The sequence below is a fragment of the Muntiacus reevesi genome, chromosome 18 (assembly GCF_963930625.1).
Source record: "Muntiacus reevesi chromosome 18, mMunRee1.1, whole genome shotgun sequence".
Taxonomy (NCBI): Eukaryota; Metazoa; Chordata; class Mammalia; order Artiodactyla; family Cervidae; genus Muntiacus; species Muntiacus reevesi.
This window is the reverse complement of record NC_089266.1, coordinates 19,551,925-19,567,126: the sequence shown is the minus strand read 5'-3', so window position 1 is coordinate 19,567,126 and position 15,202 is coordinate 19,551,925. Positions and strand designations below refer to the sequence as shown.

The 15,202-nt window shown below is 51.5% G+C and overlaps 1 protein-coding gene across 3 annotated transcripts in view; it reads left to right on the top strand.

The window, feature by feature from the left end:
- LOC136149554 (primary amine oxidase, lung isozyme-like) overlaps positions 1–15,202 on the top strand; it is a 40,833-nt gene that overhangs the window by 25,431 nt on the left and 200 nt on the right. Inside the window, exons 2-8 of one of the 3 annotated variants that reach the window (XM_065909908.1) lie at positions 2,255–2,411; positions 6,216–6,426; positions 6,560–8,117; positions 8,328–8,613; positions 8,986–9,115; positions 9,843–10,058; positions 14,909–15,082. In XM_065909908.1, coding sequence (XP_065765980.1) covers positions 6,563–8,117; positions 8,328–8,613; positions 8,986–9,115; positions 9,843–10,058; positions 14,909–15,082 — 2,361 coding nt within the window. In that variant the 5' untranslated portion in view covers positions 2,255–2,411; positions 6,216–6,426; positions 6,560–6,562. Of the gene's footprint in view, positions 1–2,254; positions 2,412–6,215; positions 8,118–8,327; positions 8,614–8,974; positions 9,116–9,842; positions 10,059–14,908; positions 15,083–15,202 lie in introns of those variants that run through there. The other 2 variants (XM_065909907.1, XR_010659680.1) reach the window with 2 other exon arrangements.

The window sequence follows — 15,202 nt, the reverse complement described above, 5'->3', positions numbered from 1 at the left end:
GGGGCTCTTTGGCCCATGTTTCCTCTCATCCTGGTCCTCCTTCTGTCTGTTCCTTCCTGCCTCACCTCCTCCTGCTCTTACCTATTCTTATAACCTGGGATTTACCTCCCGGCCCTGAGGGGATGTTCCTCAGCTCTCATTTTTCAGCTCTGGTCTCCTCTCCTGACTCTAGGCCTGTGGAAGTCAGAAAACGCAAGGGACATCTAGCTTGAGAGGACCGTCCCCATCTGTCCCCCCGTGTCTGGGAGCTGCCCCTTCCCCCAGTCCTGGGGCAGGGTGTCTCCCCCATGGTTCTTTCTGCCCATTTGTATGGGCCCGTGTGGCATCCTCTTGCAGAGGATGGTCGTGGAGACAGCAGCAGCTCTGGTAGCACTGGAGGTGGCTCTGTGGGCGTGGTGGTGATGAGGAGGGGTCACTTTGTGCCAGGTGTGTGGTGTGACCAGTGTCCTCCGAACTTGGCAATCGCCAACTCGGGAGACTGGGTGAGCGCCAAGGGTGAGAAGCAGAAAGACCAGTCACACCATGCCATGGGGCCAGGGGCTGACCAATCACGTGTGAGCATGCAAATGAGCCAGGGCCTCTGGGGGTGGAGCCTCCCCCTCAGGCTGTCCCCACAGGATCTGGGGTCTCTCCACCAATGTCCAGAGATTGGACATAATAGAACTGTCCTTCCCTAGAAGATTTGTTAAGTAGGTTCTAATACAGCTTGACAAAGCAGTACTCCGCAGCTATAAAACTGTATCTTTGTATAGAAATTACTCTTCTAAAGAGCAAGATAATGCACAGAATTGTGTACCAGGCACCTCCATTTGTGTTTTATGGGGGAGGATCATATAAATCCATATTTTCATATCTTATAGACGCATATTCCAAAGACACGGGTAACACTGGTTGCCTCTGTGAAGAGGAACCAGGAGGTAGGGACTTGGGACTGAAGAGACTTGATACTACATATCCTTTTGTACATTTTGAATTTTGAACTGTATGACTGTATTACCTATTCATTTATTATTATTCAAATAATAAATGGGGCTAAATAGGTTCTGACTTCATTCTTTAAAGTAACTTAACTTTTGGGAAGGGGTAGGGTGGGGGAGGGTACTCTGCCCAGGGACTCAATTACTTCAAGTGTTTGAGACCCAGAGAAATGGGTGTGGCCTCTGTGCTTACTTGCTCAATCATGGCCAACTCTTTGTGACCCCATGGACTGTAGCCTACCAGGCTCCTCCATGGATGGAATTCTCCAGGTAAGAATGCTGGAGTGTGTTGCCTTTTCCTCCCCCGGAAAATCTTCCTTACCCAGAAATAGAACCTGGGTCTCTTGCATTGCACAGAGGTGTGGCCTCTGGTGACCCCTTTGCCTCTTCTTACCAGTATATCTCCAAGAAAAAATGTTAAGTGTCAAGAAATCTCTTTTGCCATCTCTTGCTCACTCTCCCTGTCTGCCTCACTTCAAAGAGGGGGAATGAGAGGCAGTGGGGAGGGGTGGACTTCCACCTGCTAGAAGCCCAGGTAAGGCTGGGCGTTGAGGGACCGGAAACAGATGTCAGATGCTGCTCAGCTTCTGACCTTAGGGAGATCATATCCAGGGAGCACAGAAGCTTCTTCTCCCTTCTGTCCTGCTCTAGACCCAGGTTCACTTTTGGGACAAAGGTGGATGAAGTTGAGTTGGACAGAAGCTATGTTCCAAAGAACAGGGAGAAAGCCCTCAGTCAGGAGAGAGGGCCAGTGCTGGGTGGGTGAACTTATAACATGACCTGATGTGAAAGTCAGAGTGACAGAGGACAGAAACAGAGGGAAAGATAGGCTAAAGACTGAGACAGGAGGAAAATCGATGCTGTGGCCGCTGTGACTCTGATACTGACTTGATGCCTCTTCTTTCTCTGACTTGAGCCATTGAACTTTTCCATGATGCACTTTTGCTGTTGTCTCCACCTCCTCTTTGCTCCTTTTTATGGTCAGTTGCATAATAGTCAGTGGTGGAGGTAAAAGGAAGAAATAAATGCGGTGTCCACCCCTCCTCCACCCTGGTTGAATAACTTGCAAATCATTGCCTTGAGCCCATATCCAGACCAAGGCTGTGAGTGTTTGCATGTGGTGAGTGTGCCTGTGAGTGTGAGTGGATGCTTGCTTAGAGCTTTTTTTTAAAGTTTGTTGTCAAGGTTTTTTGTTTTGTTTTGTTAAATATTTTTCTTTCTTTCTTTCTTTGGCTGTGCTAGCCCTTAGCTGTGGCATGAAGGATCTTCACTCTTAGCTGTATCATGTGGGATCTAGTTCCCCAACCAGGGATCCAACCAAGGTCCCCTGCACTGGGAGCAGGGGAATTTTACCTACTGGATCATCTGAGAAGTCCCAGAGCATTGCTATATCTAGGAGCACTTACCACCTGGCAGGTTCAGTTACTGATTAAGGTAAAATCCCAGTCAAAAATCAGTAGTAGTTTGTGTGGTGATGAGATATTAATAATTGTGTAAAAGATCCTTGTATACTTTATATAGTGCTTGGTGGGTTGGAAAAGGGGGATACCCTTAACCAAATTAAAAAGATATATGAAGTACTGCAGACAGCTTCTCTGATGAGACTTATCAGTGAGAATCGGCTACCCTCTCCAGTATCCTTGCCTGGAGAATCCCATGGACAGAGGAAGTTGGTGGACTACAGTCCATAGGGTCGAAAAGAGTCAGACATAGCACAGCATATGTCAGTGAGAATGGGCTCGTTTATTCTACAGCCTGTTTACTTGTTTTAAGTGAAAACCGACCCCTCCAGCTGCTCCCAAAAGGTTCTCTCTCAGTTATCCAACCCTCTCCCTGACTTTAAATCTCTCCCTCTTGACTGGCTCTTGACTCTCAACTCGTTAAGTCTCGGCCAGGACCCTGACTCTCCAGGACAGGGTTTTCCCTCAGCTGTGCTTCCCAGATGCTTTCCTCCAAGGAGAGCTCTAATTTTCCTGGATCAGCTTCCCGTCCCCCACCCACCCTCCCCACTCTACTCCAGACCCCAAGTTTCTCCTTATCCCACTCCCCTCTTTCTACTGACGCAGAATGACAGGCCCTTCCAGCTGCTCCTTTCTGGACTTCTGGGTGGCATTGTTCCTTCTGACTAATCCCTACTGAAAACTCTCACCTCTCAGGACCTCATGAGGGCATTCTGCATGCTTCTCAGCCTTTTATTTTGGCTACTTTGCCTCGGCTCTGCTTACCAACCTCTTCAGCCCCACACATGGGCAATTTCTGGACTGTGGCCCTGGTCCTCCTCTCTCCCTTCTGCAGAGTCCTCTCTGGGTGATCTCAGGCTTCCTGTCTTTCTGCATCAGTTGCTCAGTCATGTCCAACTCTTTGCCGCCCCAAAGACTGTACCTGCCTGGCTCTACTGTTCATGGAATTCTCCAGGCAGGAATACTGGAGTGGGTGGTCATTTTTTCTCTGGGGAATCTTCCCAACCCAGGCATCGAACCCAGGCCTCACACATCACAGGCAGATTCTTTATCATTTGAGCAATGACTACCTTTTGTTGTTTGACACAAACCTCTAATTCTAGCCTAGAAACTGCTCTCTGGTCGTGGAAACTTATAGACCCAATGGCTGTTTTTCTGGGCATCTATGCTGGGGCTTCCCACAAGAACCTCACCTCAAACTTGTTGGATTCCTCCTTAAACTTGCTGCTCTTCTTGTAGGTCCTGCTTCTGAAGAAATCCCCTCACCCTCCCAAGTCTCCCAATGAAAACTTGGTGTTCTTGTGTCACCGGAGTCTGTATCCTTTCTCACACACCAGCTCAACCAGACACCGAGCCCTGTCCACACCGCCGGCCACAGTGCTCAGATTCCTCATTTCTTCTCTGTCCTGAGGTCACCGGCCTCATCTGACCCTCTGCTTCCTGTCGGTGTCCTCGCTTCTGTCTTTCACACACTCGGTGCTCTCTCAGCATTGAAGCCAGAGCTGTACCCCTGGAATGCAGATCACAGTACAGTGGCCTGAGCATCCGGATGGATTCCAGGGGCCTCATGGGGACCCAGGACAGCACGCAGGCTCAGGAACCACGTTCCGGGGCCCAGCCTGGAAACTGGGGATTTCACTTGGCTCCCAGGGATCGATTCACCTTCAGCACATTCACACAGGCTGCGGGCAAGTTTGTCCAAAGAGAAATAAGACTTACTGGAGGAAGCAGGATGTGTACCTCCTTTCCCCTGAGTAATTGTCCAACAGAAACACCTTTAAACAGTTGTTTACGCTGTGTGATATAATGATTGTGAAGCCTAGATGACATGAATTCAGGGGAAGCAATGTGACAACAAGATGCTTCTAGAGAGGGCGGGCAGAGGGGGCACCTTCTTCTATATCAGTTCCTCCTCAAGGTCAGGCCAAAGCTCTCCCTCCCACTCCCTGATCATTACTCCCTCTCCTCTAGGAAACCTGGGGATTCCCCACCAGTGTGGACATTCTTGATCTGTGATTGGTAACACTGGTCAGGATGAAAAAAAGTGTTATATATTCTCTTGACTATGTGTTCTGAGCTGGGAGGAAATACCACCACTTATGAAAGGATCCATAATGAAGTTCCTGGGCTGGAAAGGCTTGTCATGGGGCCAGGGCCGGGTTTCACCTTCGATTCTGTCCCCCCTTTATTACAAAGTCCACATGAACCATTTCAAACTGAGACAGGCTAGGGCCTGAGACCCTGTACTGGAATGCTTGCACTTGGCACCTGAGCAAATATCTCCTTGAGCAACTGAATACAAAGAAACTGTAACAGACTAAAAATATCTGCAAGCACTGGGCAGCCCAGGCAATTATGATCAACGAGATACAAAAAAGACAGAAATATATTGCTGCTTCTGAGGTGAAAGGAGAAGAGCAGGTATTGGGCATGACCCCTGCACACAGCACCACCAAAGAGGTGGGCAGACCACCTAAGCCAGCCCTCAATCCTCTCCACGGATCTGCCCCCACTCTGACTCCACTGAAGGGACCAGGCCACAGAGGGCAAGCAAGGGAACCTGTGTTTTGTTCTTGCTCTTTCCTGTAGCAGCTTGAGGATCAGTTAACTCTCACTTGATTTACTCCACTGGCCTCTTTATGAATTCAATTGCTGCAAGAGTCCGAGGCCGCATGTTGGTCACAAAATGACCCGTATGTGGAATTTGCCTATCAAAATAGAGCAGGTTGCAGAAGCAGCTGGTATCTGGAGAACCTGACCTTTCGAGGTTGATTTCCCTGGTTTCACATGTGCCTAGATTTCTGTCTTTCTGTAGTGCCTACTTTGCTTAAGATCCACACACTGCACAAGCCTTCCTGACCTGATCTCTTCTGCTGTCCCACCAACTCCTGTCGCCACCTCACACCCAAAATCCTGACCTTGGCCAATACCTGCCCATGTGAGGTGTTTCAAGTTCTGTACCCTTGCACCATCTGATGCTTTTGGCTGGGATGTACTGTCCCTTCTCCTCCAGGCAAACATACTCTGTCTGCAAGGTCATCTAAGGTGGCTTCTGGGGAAAGTGGTCTTGGACATGTCCAGGCGGGAAAGGAGTTTCCCCCAGGTCACCAGCGAAGCACGTCCATCTCTGGACCTTCAGGCTGTCCTGGTTCCCTCATACCTGGCTGCACAGAAGATGGTGTCTCCCTCACATCCCCTGCCTGACAATGGAGATGGCTTTGCTCTCTCCATCTTTAGCATTCTGGAAAAGGCTTTCCTGTGGATGAAGTTTGTGGACAGCTAGGTTAAGTTCACAGTCAGGGTATTATGCACCCTGACATCTGATGTGTTCCCTCAGTTCTGCTCAAGGGGTGGGGGTCCCTATAAACTGCAGCTTCCTACCCCATCCAGCTTCTGACTGGCTTCACTCCCCTCAGGCTCCCCTCTAGTGACTCAGGGAGCTCAGGACCTCCAAGATGTTGATCTGGCTCAGTTCTTCAGCCCCCCAGCTCCCTACAGGTGATTGGTGTTCTCAGCATGACTCTCCAGACTCCTATGCATGCCAGTATGTTTCTGGTTGTTGGATGGGAGCCCCCATCAGAGAGCTTCATGGACTAGAGGAAGGAAGATGGAATCTGGCTGGATGGCTGAACACAGGGCAGTTTTGCTTGCAGCCATGTAGCAAGGAGCAAGGTTCCATGAGAGAGTGGAAAAAGATCCCCGGGACCTGTCACTTCTACCACTTCCTCTCTCCAGCTATCTCACATACCCATCCCTCCCCCATTTTGTTCCCCAACAGTAAAGCTGAGTGTTTGATTTGAAACAGGAGGACAGAGGTTGACATGGCCACATAAAATTCAATTTGTAACCTCTGCTGCATCTTCTGAGCCTGGCCTGATAACTGCCCCGCCTCAACCACAAACCACTGCCAACCCTCTCTTCCTGGCAGCTTGTCTTTAGTGTATATAACGTGTTGACCCGAAGCACAAGTCAAAGACAGGAACCTACAGGTACTGAAGGAGACATTGTGCACTCAGTTCTGTCGGTCTGTCCATGATGCATGCTGCATTCCAAATCAAGAGCCTGAAGACAGCCAGAGCTTTAGTGATGTTCTTCATTTTTCTGTCCTTGTGGGCTCTTCAGGTGATGGGCAGGGAGGAAGGTAGTATGGGGAATGAGGAAGGAGCTGGGAAGCACTGTCATCGTAGCCAGTCTCCACGCTGCCCCTCCGGATCCCCCAGTGCCCAGCCCTGGACACAGCCTGACCAGAACCTGCTGTTTTCAGACCTGAGCCGAGAAGAGCTGACAGCTGTGATGAGCTTCCTGTCCCAGAAGCTGGGGCCCGGACTGGTGGATGCACGCCAGGCCCGACCCTCAGACAACTGCGTCTTCTCGGTAGAACTGGAGCTGCCCCCCAAGGCAGAAGCCCTGGCCCACCTGGACAGGGGGAGCCCCCCACCTGCCCGGGAGGCACTGGCCATCGTCTTCTTTGGTGGACAACCCCAGCCCAATGTGACTGAGCTGGTGGTGGGGCCGCTGCCCCAGCCATCCTACATGCGGGATGTGACCGTGGAGCGTCATGGGGGCCCCCTGCCCTACTACCGACGCCCTGTGCTTCTCCAAGAGTACCTGGACATAGACCAGATGATCTTCGACAGAGAGTTGCCCCAGGCTGCTGGTGTCCTCCAGCACTGCTGCTCCTACAAACAAGGAGGACAGAACCTGGTGATCTTGACCACAGCTCCCCGTGGTGTGCAGTCAGGGGACAGGACCACCTGGTTTGGCCTCTACTACAACATTTCAGGATTTGGGGTCTACCTGCACCCTGTGGGGTTGGAGCTGCTGGTAGATCACAAGGCTCTGGACCCTGCCCAGTGGACCATCCAGAAGGTGTTCTTTCAAGGCCGCTACTATGAAAGTCTGGCCCAGCTGGAGGAGCAGTTTGAGGCTGGCCAGGTGAATGTGGTGGTGATCCCAGACAATGGCACAGGTGGGTCCTGGTCTCTGAAGTCCCAGGTGCCCCCGGGTCCAACTCCACCTCTGCAGTTCCATCCTCAGGGCCCCCGCTTCAGTGTGCAGGGCAGTCGAGTGGCCTCCTCAATGTGGACTTTCTCCTTTGGCCTCGGAGCTTTCAGTGGTCCTAGGATCTTTGATGTTCGATTCCAGGGAGAACGGCTGGCTTATGAGATCAGCCTGCAAGAGGCCCTTGTTGTCTATGGTGGGAATACCCCAGTAGGAATTGTGAACCGCTATATGGATCGAAGCTTTGGCATGGGCAAGTTTGCCACGCCCCTGACCCGCGGCGTCGACTGCCCCTATCTGGCCACCTATGTGGACTGGCACTTCCTTCTGGAGTCCCAAGCCCCCAGGACCCTACACGATGCCTTTTGTGTGTTTGAGCAGAACAAGGGCCTGCCCCTGAGGCGACACCACTCAGATGTGTTTTCTCACTATTTTGGGGGTCTTGTGGAGACAGTGCTGGTCTTCAGGTCTGTGTCGGCTTTGCTCAACTATGACTATGTGTGGGATGTGATCTTTCACTCCAATGGGGCCATTACAGTCAAATTGCATGCCACGGGCTTCATCAGCTCCGTGTTCCACTTTGGTGCTGCCAGACGCTATGGAAATCAGGTTCGGGAGAACACACTGGGCACTGTGCACACTCACAGTGCACACTACAAGGTGGATCTGGATGTGGGAGGTAAGACACCCTGGAGAGGTAAGGATTGCAGTAGAGGGGCCTGCAAGATGGGGGACATCTTTGGGTGAGAGATGGGAAGCAAGGGACACACTCTGTCTGTCCTTGTCTTTGCCTCCTATACTAAAGCCAGGCACAGGCAGACTCCACAGGGGGCAGGGCAGCCACCTGACTAACTCTTGCTCCTCCCTTCTCCCCGCTCCATTCCCACAGGACTGGAGAACTGGGTCTGGGCTGAGGACATGGCTTTTGTCCCCACGGCGATACCCTGGAGCCCAGAGCACCAGACACAGAGGCTGCAGGTGACACGGAAGCAGCTGGAAACGGAGGAGCAGGCTGCCTTCCCCCTGGGAGGGGCTTTCCCTCGCCACCTGTACCTGGCCTGCAAGCAGAACAACAAGTGGGGGCACCCTCGGGGCTACCGCATCCAGATGATCGGCGTCCCTGGGGAGCCACTGCCCCAGAGCAGCCCTATGGAGAGAGCCGTCAGCTGGGGGAGGTGGGTGGAGTGCATTGTTGGAGGCGGTGGCTGCAATGAGAAGAGTGTTGGGAGGGGCATTTGGGAACCCAGTTCAAATTGTATAAGAGGTCAGGTAAGAGCCCAAGACATATTTCCTGGTTATTAAAAGGCCCACAGTGAATACACACCGCCCAAGTGCGAAAAGTCTTTTAAATTTTGGTGGAGCCATGTTGTGAAATTGAAAGGGATATGCAGGTAAATATGGAAGGTGTTGGGCCACTCACTAGGGTGACATCGAGTGACCGTAGATGAGATGGTAAACCTAACGTCCATGGGCTCAGCTCCCTTCCGTGATGATCAGGCAGCAGGACAGGGACAGTGACCATGGACCCCTGACCAGAGCATCTCTAGGTACCAACTGGCTGTGACCCAGAGGAAGGAGACAGAGCCCAGCAGCTCCAGCATCTTCAATCAGAATGACCCCTGGACTCCCACCGTGGACTTTGCTGACTTCATCAACAATGAGACCATTGCTGGAAAGGTCAGCTGAGTGCGGGAGATGAGGGAGTTGTAGGGGACACAGAGATCAGCCCCATCTTCTCTTGGGGTGGGGCCCCGAAACCCTGTGATCACCTGAAGGGTTAGAGCTGACTCCTGCTTCTGTGCTTTTGTGGATCTGCTCTCTACTTGTGGAGGGAAACTTCCTTTTCTGGGAGTTCATCTGCAGACCCTGGCTGAGGTTCCAGTCTTTCCTCGAGAGGCAGCAGTGCTCTCAGCCTCAGCTCTGTGGACTGAGTCCTCTAATTGCCCCAGGATTCAGAAGGGCTGGAATGAGCAGGGAAGATCACATCTCTTATACCTAAAACTTCTCTGCTTTTGTCTTCATCACCAAATGATTAATTTCTAAATGTCAGCCTTTTCTATCAGTCACAGTCCTTCATTCTCCTCCTCTCAGTTATTGTTTGGAAACTCCCGCAGTTTCAGGGGAGGTCCTGAAGTAGCCTGTGGGTGTCATCATTTCTCTTGGGATGGGTAGGCTGATGGCGAGAGAAATGTCACAGATGGCAGCTGCAGGCTAGGATAGTGGAGGCTGGTGTTGCTCCTAATATGAAGTGGATTCTTTATGCTTGACTTCTGGGCTACTATGAAAAAGCATTTAGATGTTAAAACCCTCTTGAGTGATGGTGGGTTCCCAAAGTGAATCCTGTGGGAGGCAGAGGTGTCCTTAGCAGCATCAGGCCTCATGACCCTCTTTCTTCCCTTGCTAGGACTTGGTGGCCTGGGTGACAGCCGGTTTCCTGCACATCCCACATGCAGAGGACATTCCCAACACCGTGACAGTGGGGAACAGTGTGGGGTTCATTCTGAGACCCTACAACTTCTTTGATGAGGACCCCTCCATCAATTCTGCTGACTCCATCTACTTCCGGGAGGACCAGGATGCTGGGTCCTGTGAGGTCAACTCCCTGGCTTGCCTGCCCCAGGTTGCTGCCTGTGCCCCTGACCTCCCTGCCTTCTCCCACGGGGGCTTCTCCCCCTAGGTGTTCCCTGGGATGGGGAAGGTGGCTGGGGCCCCATGGACAGGGAATGTGGGGAGAAGAAGGGCTGGGAGCTGGGGAGTCTGTGCCCTCGTCTTCCTCTTCACCCTCCAGGGTCCTTTCCCTTGCCTTCCCCTCCCTGCTGGGAGCATCCTGAGTCTCTGCTGCCTGAGACAGGGGCTTCTCATCTCTGTGGACCCCAAGCTGCTGGGTTCCTGTTGCAGAGAGGAGAGGAATGGCCCGTGGGGAGTCTGGAATGATTATTAAACCTTTCCAATTGCCTGCTGGTTTTGGTGTGTTTTGTTTTTTTTTTTTTCCTTTTGTCTTTGGTTCCCTGCACTCTCAAAGCTTTTTAGGCCATGCCAGGTCTCTCCTGAGAGTCCCCAGTCCTCACGTGGGAGAGGTGGACGGTGGCTCTCTAAGGGGATGGCTGCCGACAGGATTCCTGCCAGGACTGTGAAGTCAGGAGTCCAGCTGGAAGAGGCTCTTAGGCCCTTGTGTCCTCTCATCCTGGTCCTCCTTCTTCTCTTCCCTCTTGCCTTGCCTCCTCCTGTTCTTACCTATTCTTATATTTTGGTATTTACCTCCTGGACCTCAGTGGAGGTTCCTCAGCTCTCATTTTTCAACTCTGGTCTCCTTTTCTGACTCTGGGAAAAGTCTGAAAATGCAAGGGACATCTAGCTTGAGAGGACAATTCCCATCTGTCTCCCTGTGTCTGGAGGCTGCCCCTTTCCCAGTCCTGGGACAGTGTGTTTGTATAGGCCTGTCTTGCATCCTCTTGCAGGGGTGGTCATGGAGACAGCAGCAGCTCGAGGTAGCCTTTGAGGTGGATTTGTGGGTGCAGTGGTCATGAGGATTGGTCATTTGTGCCAGGCCTGTCTGTAACCTGTGTCCTCTGCACAATGCAGTAGCCAGTAGGGGAGGTTGGGCGGGCACCTAGGGAGGGAGGCAAGAAGACCTGTCCTGGAGCCCGGGGTTGTCCAATCATGTGTGACTGTGTAAAGGAGCCAGGGCCTCTGGGGGTGGAGCTTCCCCCAGAGGCTGTCCCTCGGGAGATGTGGATGGAGTAGGTCTGGATCCAGGGTCTCTCAACAAATATCCAGAGATTGTAAATATAGAGCTGCCTTTCCTAGAAGATTCATTAACTAAATTCTAAAACAGTCTTACAAAGCAATATTACATAGCTATAAAACCAATCACATTTCTTTCTAGAAATTAATCTTCTAAAGAACAAGGCAAGGTACAGAAGTGTGTATAGGGCACCGCCTTTTGTGTTCTAAAGGAAAGATCATATAAATACATATTTACATATCTTAGAGATGCATATTCAGAAGACATGGGTGACAGTGATTGCCTCTGGAGGGCATCCAGGTGGAAGGGACCTAGGAGGGGGGACTTAGTAGTATAAACCTTTTTAAAAACTTTGAGCCATATAACTGTATTACCTATTCATTTATTATTATTCAAATAATAAATGGCCCCACACACGACCTGACTTCATCCTTTAAACTATTAATAAGTTGTCTTTTTGGATAGGGTAGAATGGGGAAGGGTAAATTGTGTTGAGAGATGAGCCCAGGGACTCTTTTTCTCCAACTTATGAGACCCAAAGAAATAGGTGTGGTCTCTGGTGACCCTTTGCCTCCTCTTGTCTGTACATCTCCAAGGAAAACGTTAAACCTCAGTCAGTCTCTCTTTGACTGTCCATGGCTCACTCTCCCTGTCTGTCTCTCTTCAGAGAGGGAAAATGAGAAGCAATGGCGAGGGGTGACCTCCACCTGCTGGAAGCCCTGGCAGGGCTGGGGGGTGAAGGACAGGAAACAGATTTCAGATGCTGCTCAGATTCTGACCTGGGGGAGTCACACCCAGGGAGCACACACAGCACAGAAGCTTCTGGTCCTTTCTGTCCTGCTCCAAGCCCAGGTTCACTGCTGGGTCAACAGTGGATGGAGATGAATCAGTGAGCTGGAGAGAAGCTAGATTTCAAAGAACTGGGAGAAAGATCTCAGTCAGGAGAGAGTGTGGAGGGTGGATGAATTTATAACATGACCCAAGGTAGAAGTCAGAGTGGCAGAGGACAGAGGCTGCAGAAAAGGAGCAGTTAAAGACTGGGACAGAGGAGTAAATGGGTTTTGTGGCCGCTGTGGCTCTGATTCTGACTTGACGCTTTTCCTTTCTCTGACCTGAGTCACTGAATTTCTCCATAAGATGTATATGCTGTTGTCTCCACCTCATTCTGGCTCCTTTTAATGGTCAGTTGCAAGATATTCAGTGCTGGAGGGAAAGGAATAAGGGAATTATTTTTTTTCGGAATAAAGGAATGTGGTGTCAATCCACTCTCCTACCCCAGCAGAATAACTTGCAAGTCATTGCCTTGAAACCATGTCCAGACCAAGGCAGTGAGTGTTTATAAGTGGTGAGTGTGCATGTGATTGTGTGTGGATGCTCCATCCCAGCTTTGATGTGGAACAGGGACTACAGTTGTGTCTCTCTACAGCTGGTCTAGAGATGACACCCCTGGCCCTGGCCTCAGTGGACATGTAGATCGAGAGCTTCTCAGCCCACTGAGGTCAGGAGGCCTGCAAGGTGGGCCTCCGGCCACCCACCCCACCCACTCTCTCCTTAATACCTTAAGGTTGGCTGGATGTTAGCCTCAAATTCAGTGTCAAGTCAAAGGAGGGAAGGGTAACCCAGGATGTCAGGTTCTGAAAGAACTCCTGTCCCCATGGGCATAATCTTTTGGGCTTGGGCCCATTGCCCTTGAGGACCTGAATTAGGGGACACCCAAGGTGTCCTTACAGGAGGGGCATAACTGGGATTCCAGGAAAGGGAACACAGGCAAACCCTGTGAGCAGCAGAAGCTGTGCCCTCCTGCCTTGGCTCTCCTCCTGAGCCCCTAGGCAGGGCTCCCTCTGCGAGTGCAGGATAGGATTCCCACATGCGTCCAACAAAGACTTCCCCAGTGTGCCAGCACCTTGGGAGGCACCAGGGTACATTAGGGAGTAAGACACAATGTCGTCCCCAGGGGTGACGGGCAAGTCAAGAGGCAAGCATCAGGGAGTTTTCCAGGGGAGGTGTGAGGAGGACAAAGCAGGGGTTCCTAACCCGGACTTAGGGACTGGAGAAGGCTTCCTGAGGGACGTGATGTCTGAGCTGATGCATAGAGCTGACCACAGGAGAAGGAATTGAGTAGTGACAAGTTTCCAGGAAGGGAGAACAACGTGTTCAAAGGCCAGGAAGTGACAAGGTAACACCGTCCAAGTCCCCAAGTTCACTGACAGGTGTGTGGGCTGAGAGCAGAGCCTGGAGTGCTGGACAGAGAAGGCAGGTGCTTGCAGTCCATGGTTACCTAAGGGAAACGGGGAGCCATGGAAGGATTCTCAGCAAGGGAGTGCCAGGGGAAAGTTTCCTTTGCCCCTCCTGCAGTGGGGTCCCGTGTGCGAACCACTGGACCACCAGGGAAGTCCCAGAGCATCACTATTTTAATGAACACTTAACACTTGGGAAAGTCAGTGACTGGTTAAAGTAAAATCCTACCCAAAATAGTTCCTTGGTCCTTTGTGCACTAATGGGATAATTGCTTAGATGATCCTTATAAACTTTATACAGAAGATGGTGGGATGGGAGAAAATGAAATCCTAATAGCAACAAAAAAAGGTTTCTTGGCTCTCCCTGACAACTTCTTTGACTGGATTTGGCAGTGAAAACGACCAAATTTTCATTATTTCTACAGACTCTCTACCTGTTTTAAGGGACCCACCCCTGCTGGCCCCCTCCAGAATGTTCTCTCTCAGTTGTCCACTCCTCTCTCTGAACTTTAAATCTCTCCCTTTTAACTGGCTCTGACTCAACTCATTAAGTCAATGCCAGGGCCCAGCCGCTCCTGGGGGTGTCTTCCCTGGGTCTGTTCCTTCCAGGCACCATCCTCCAACGAGAGCTCTACCTTTCTAGGGTCAGCTTCCTTCCCCTGAGTCCCTCCTCATCCCATTCACTCCCTCTGCTGATATAGAAACCACACGCCCTTCCAGCCGCTACTTCTGGACCTCTGGGTGGCCTTGGTCCTCTCTGACTAGTCCCTATTGAAAACTCTCGCCTGTTGTGACCTCCTCACATGCTGACCCCTCCAAGGGCATGCCGGCTGCTTCACAGGCTCCTGTGCCAGCTCCTTTCCTTCTGCTCTGCCAACCAGCCCGCTCAGCCCCACACCTGGGCGTTTTCTGGCCTTTGGCGCCGGCCCTCCTCTCTCCCCTCTGCACAGTCCTCCATAGATGATCGCAGGCTCTCCTATCTTTAATGATTACTACTTGTTGTTTGACCTAAATCTCAATTTCTAGCCTAGAAGCTGTTCTCCCATCGCTGGAAACACATAGAGATAGTAGTCCTTTTTCTGGGCATCAATGCCTGGGCTTCCCAGGAGCACCTCAACCTCAACCTTATAGATTTCCCCCTTAACCTTGCTGTTCTTCTTGTAGGTCCTTCTAATGAGGAAAGCCCCTTGCTCACTCAAGTCACTGGTTGGAGTAAATTCCTTGGCCGTCCAGTGGTTAGGGCTCCTCCCATCCCCTGCAGACATCACGGAGTCCATGCATGGTTGGGGAACTAGGATCTTACAACTTGCACTGTGGGACCAAAAAAAGAAAAGTCCATAAATTACCAAGTCACTGAATGGAACTGTGTCTTTGTGTGGCCTAAGTCGCTGTGCTCTGTCTCACCCACCCACCCAGCCAATCAGACACCGAGTCCTGTCAACTCCACCCACCACATTGCTCAGACCCTCCCTTCCTCTTGTCCTCCAGGTCACTGGCCTCAGTCTGGCCCTTTGCCTCCCGTCCGGTGTCATGGTCCCTGTCTGTCCCAACTCCAAGCCCTGCTCAGAACCACAGTCAAAGCTGTGTCCCCAGATTGCAGATCGGAGTGCAGTGACCTACGTATCCTTCCGCTGCTGGACCAGGCCTCAGAGAGAAGCTCAGGTCAGTCACCGCCTCCTGGGGCCCAAATCTGGGGGCTGGAGATGGGCTCTGGGTCCCAGGAATCAGCTTACCTTGAGCATAGTCACAGAGGCTGGGGCCAAGTTTGTCCAAAGGCACACA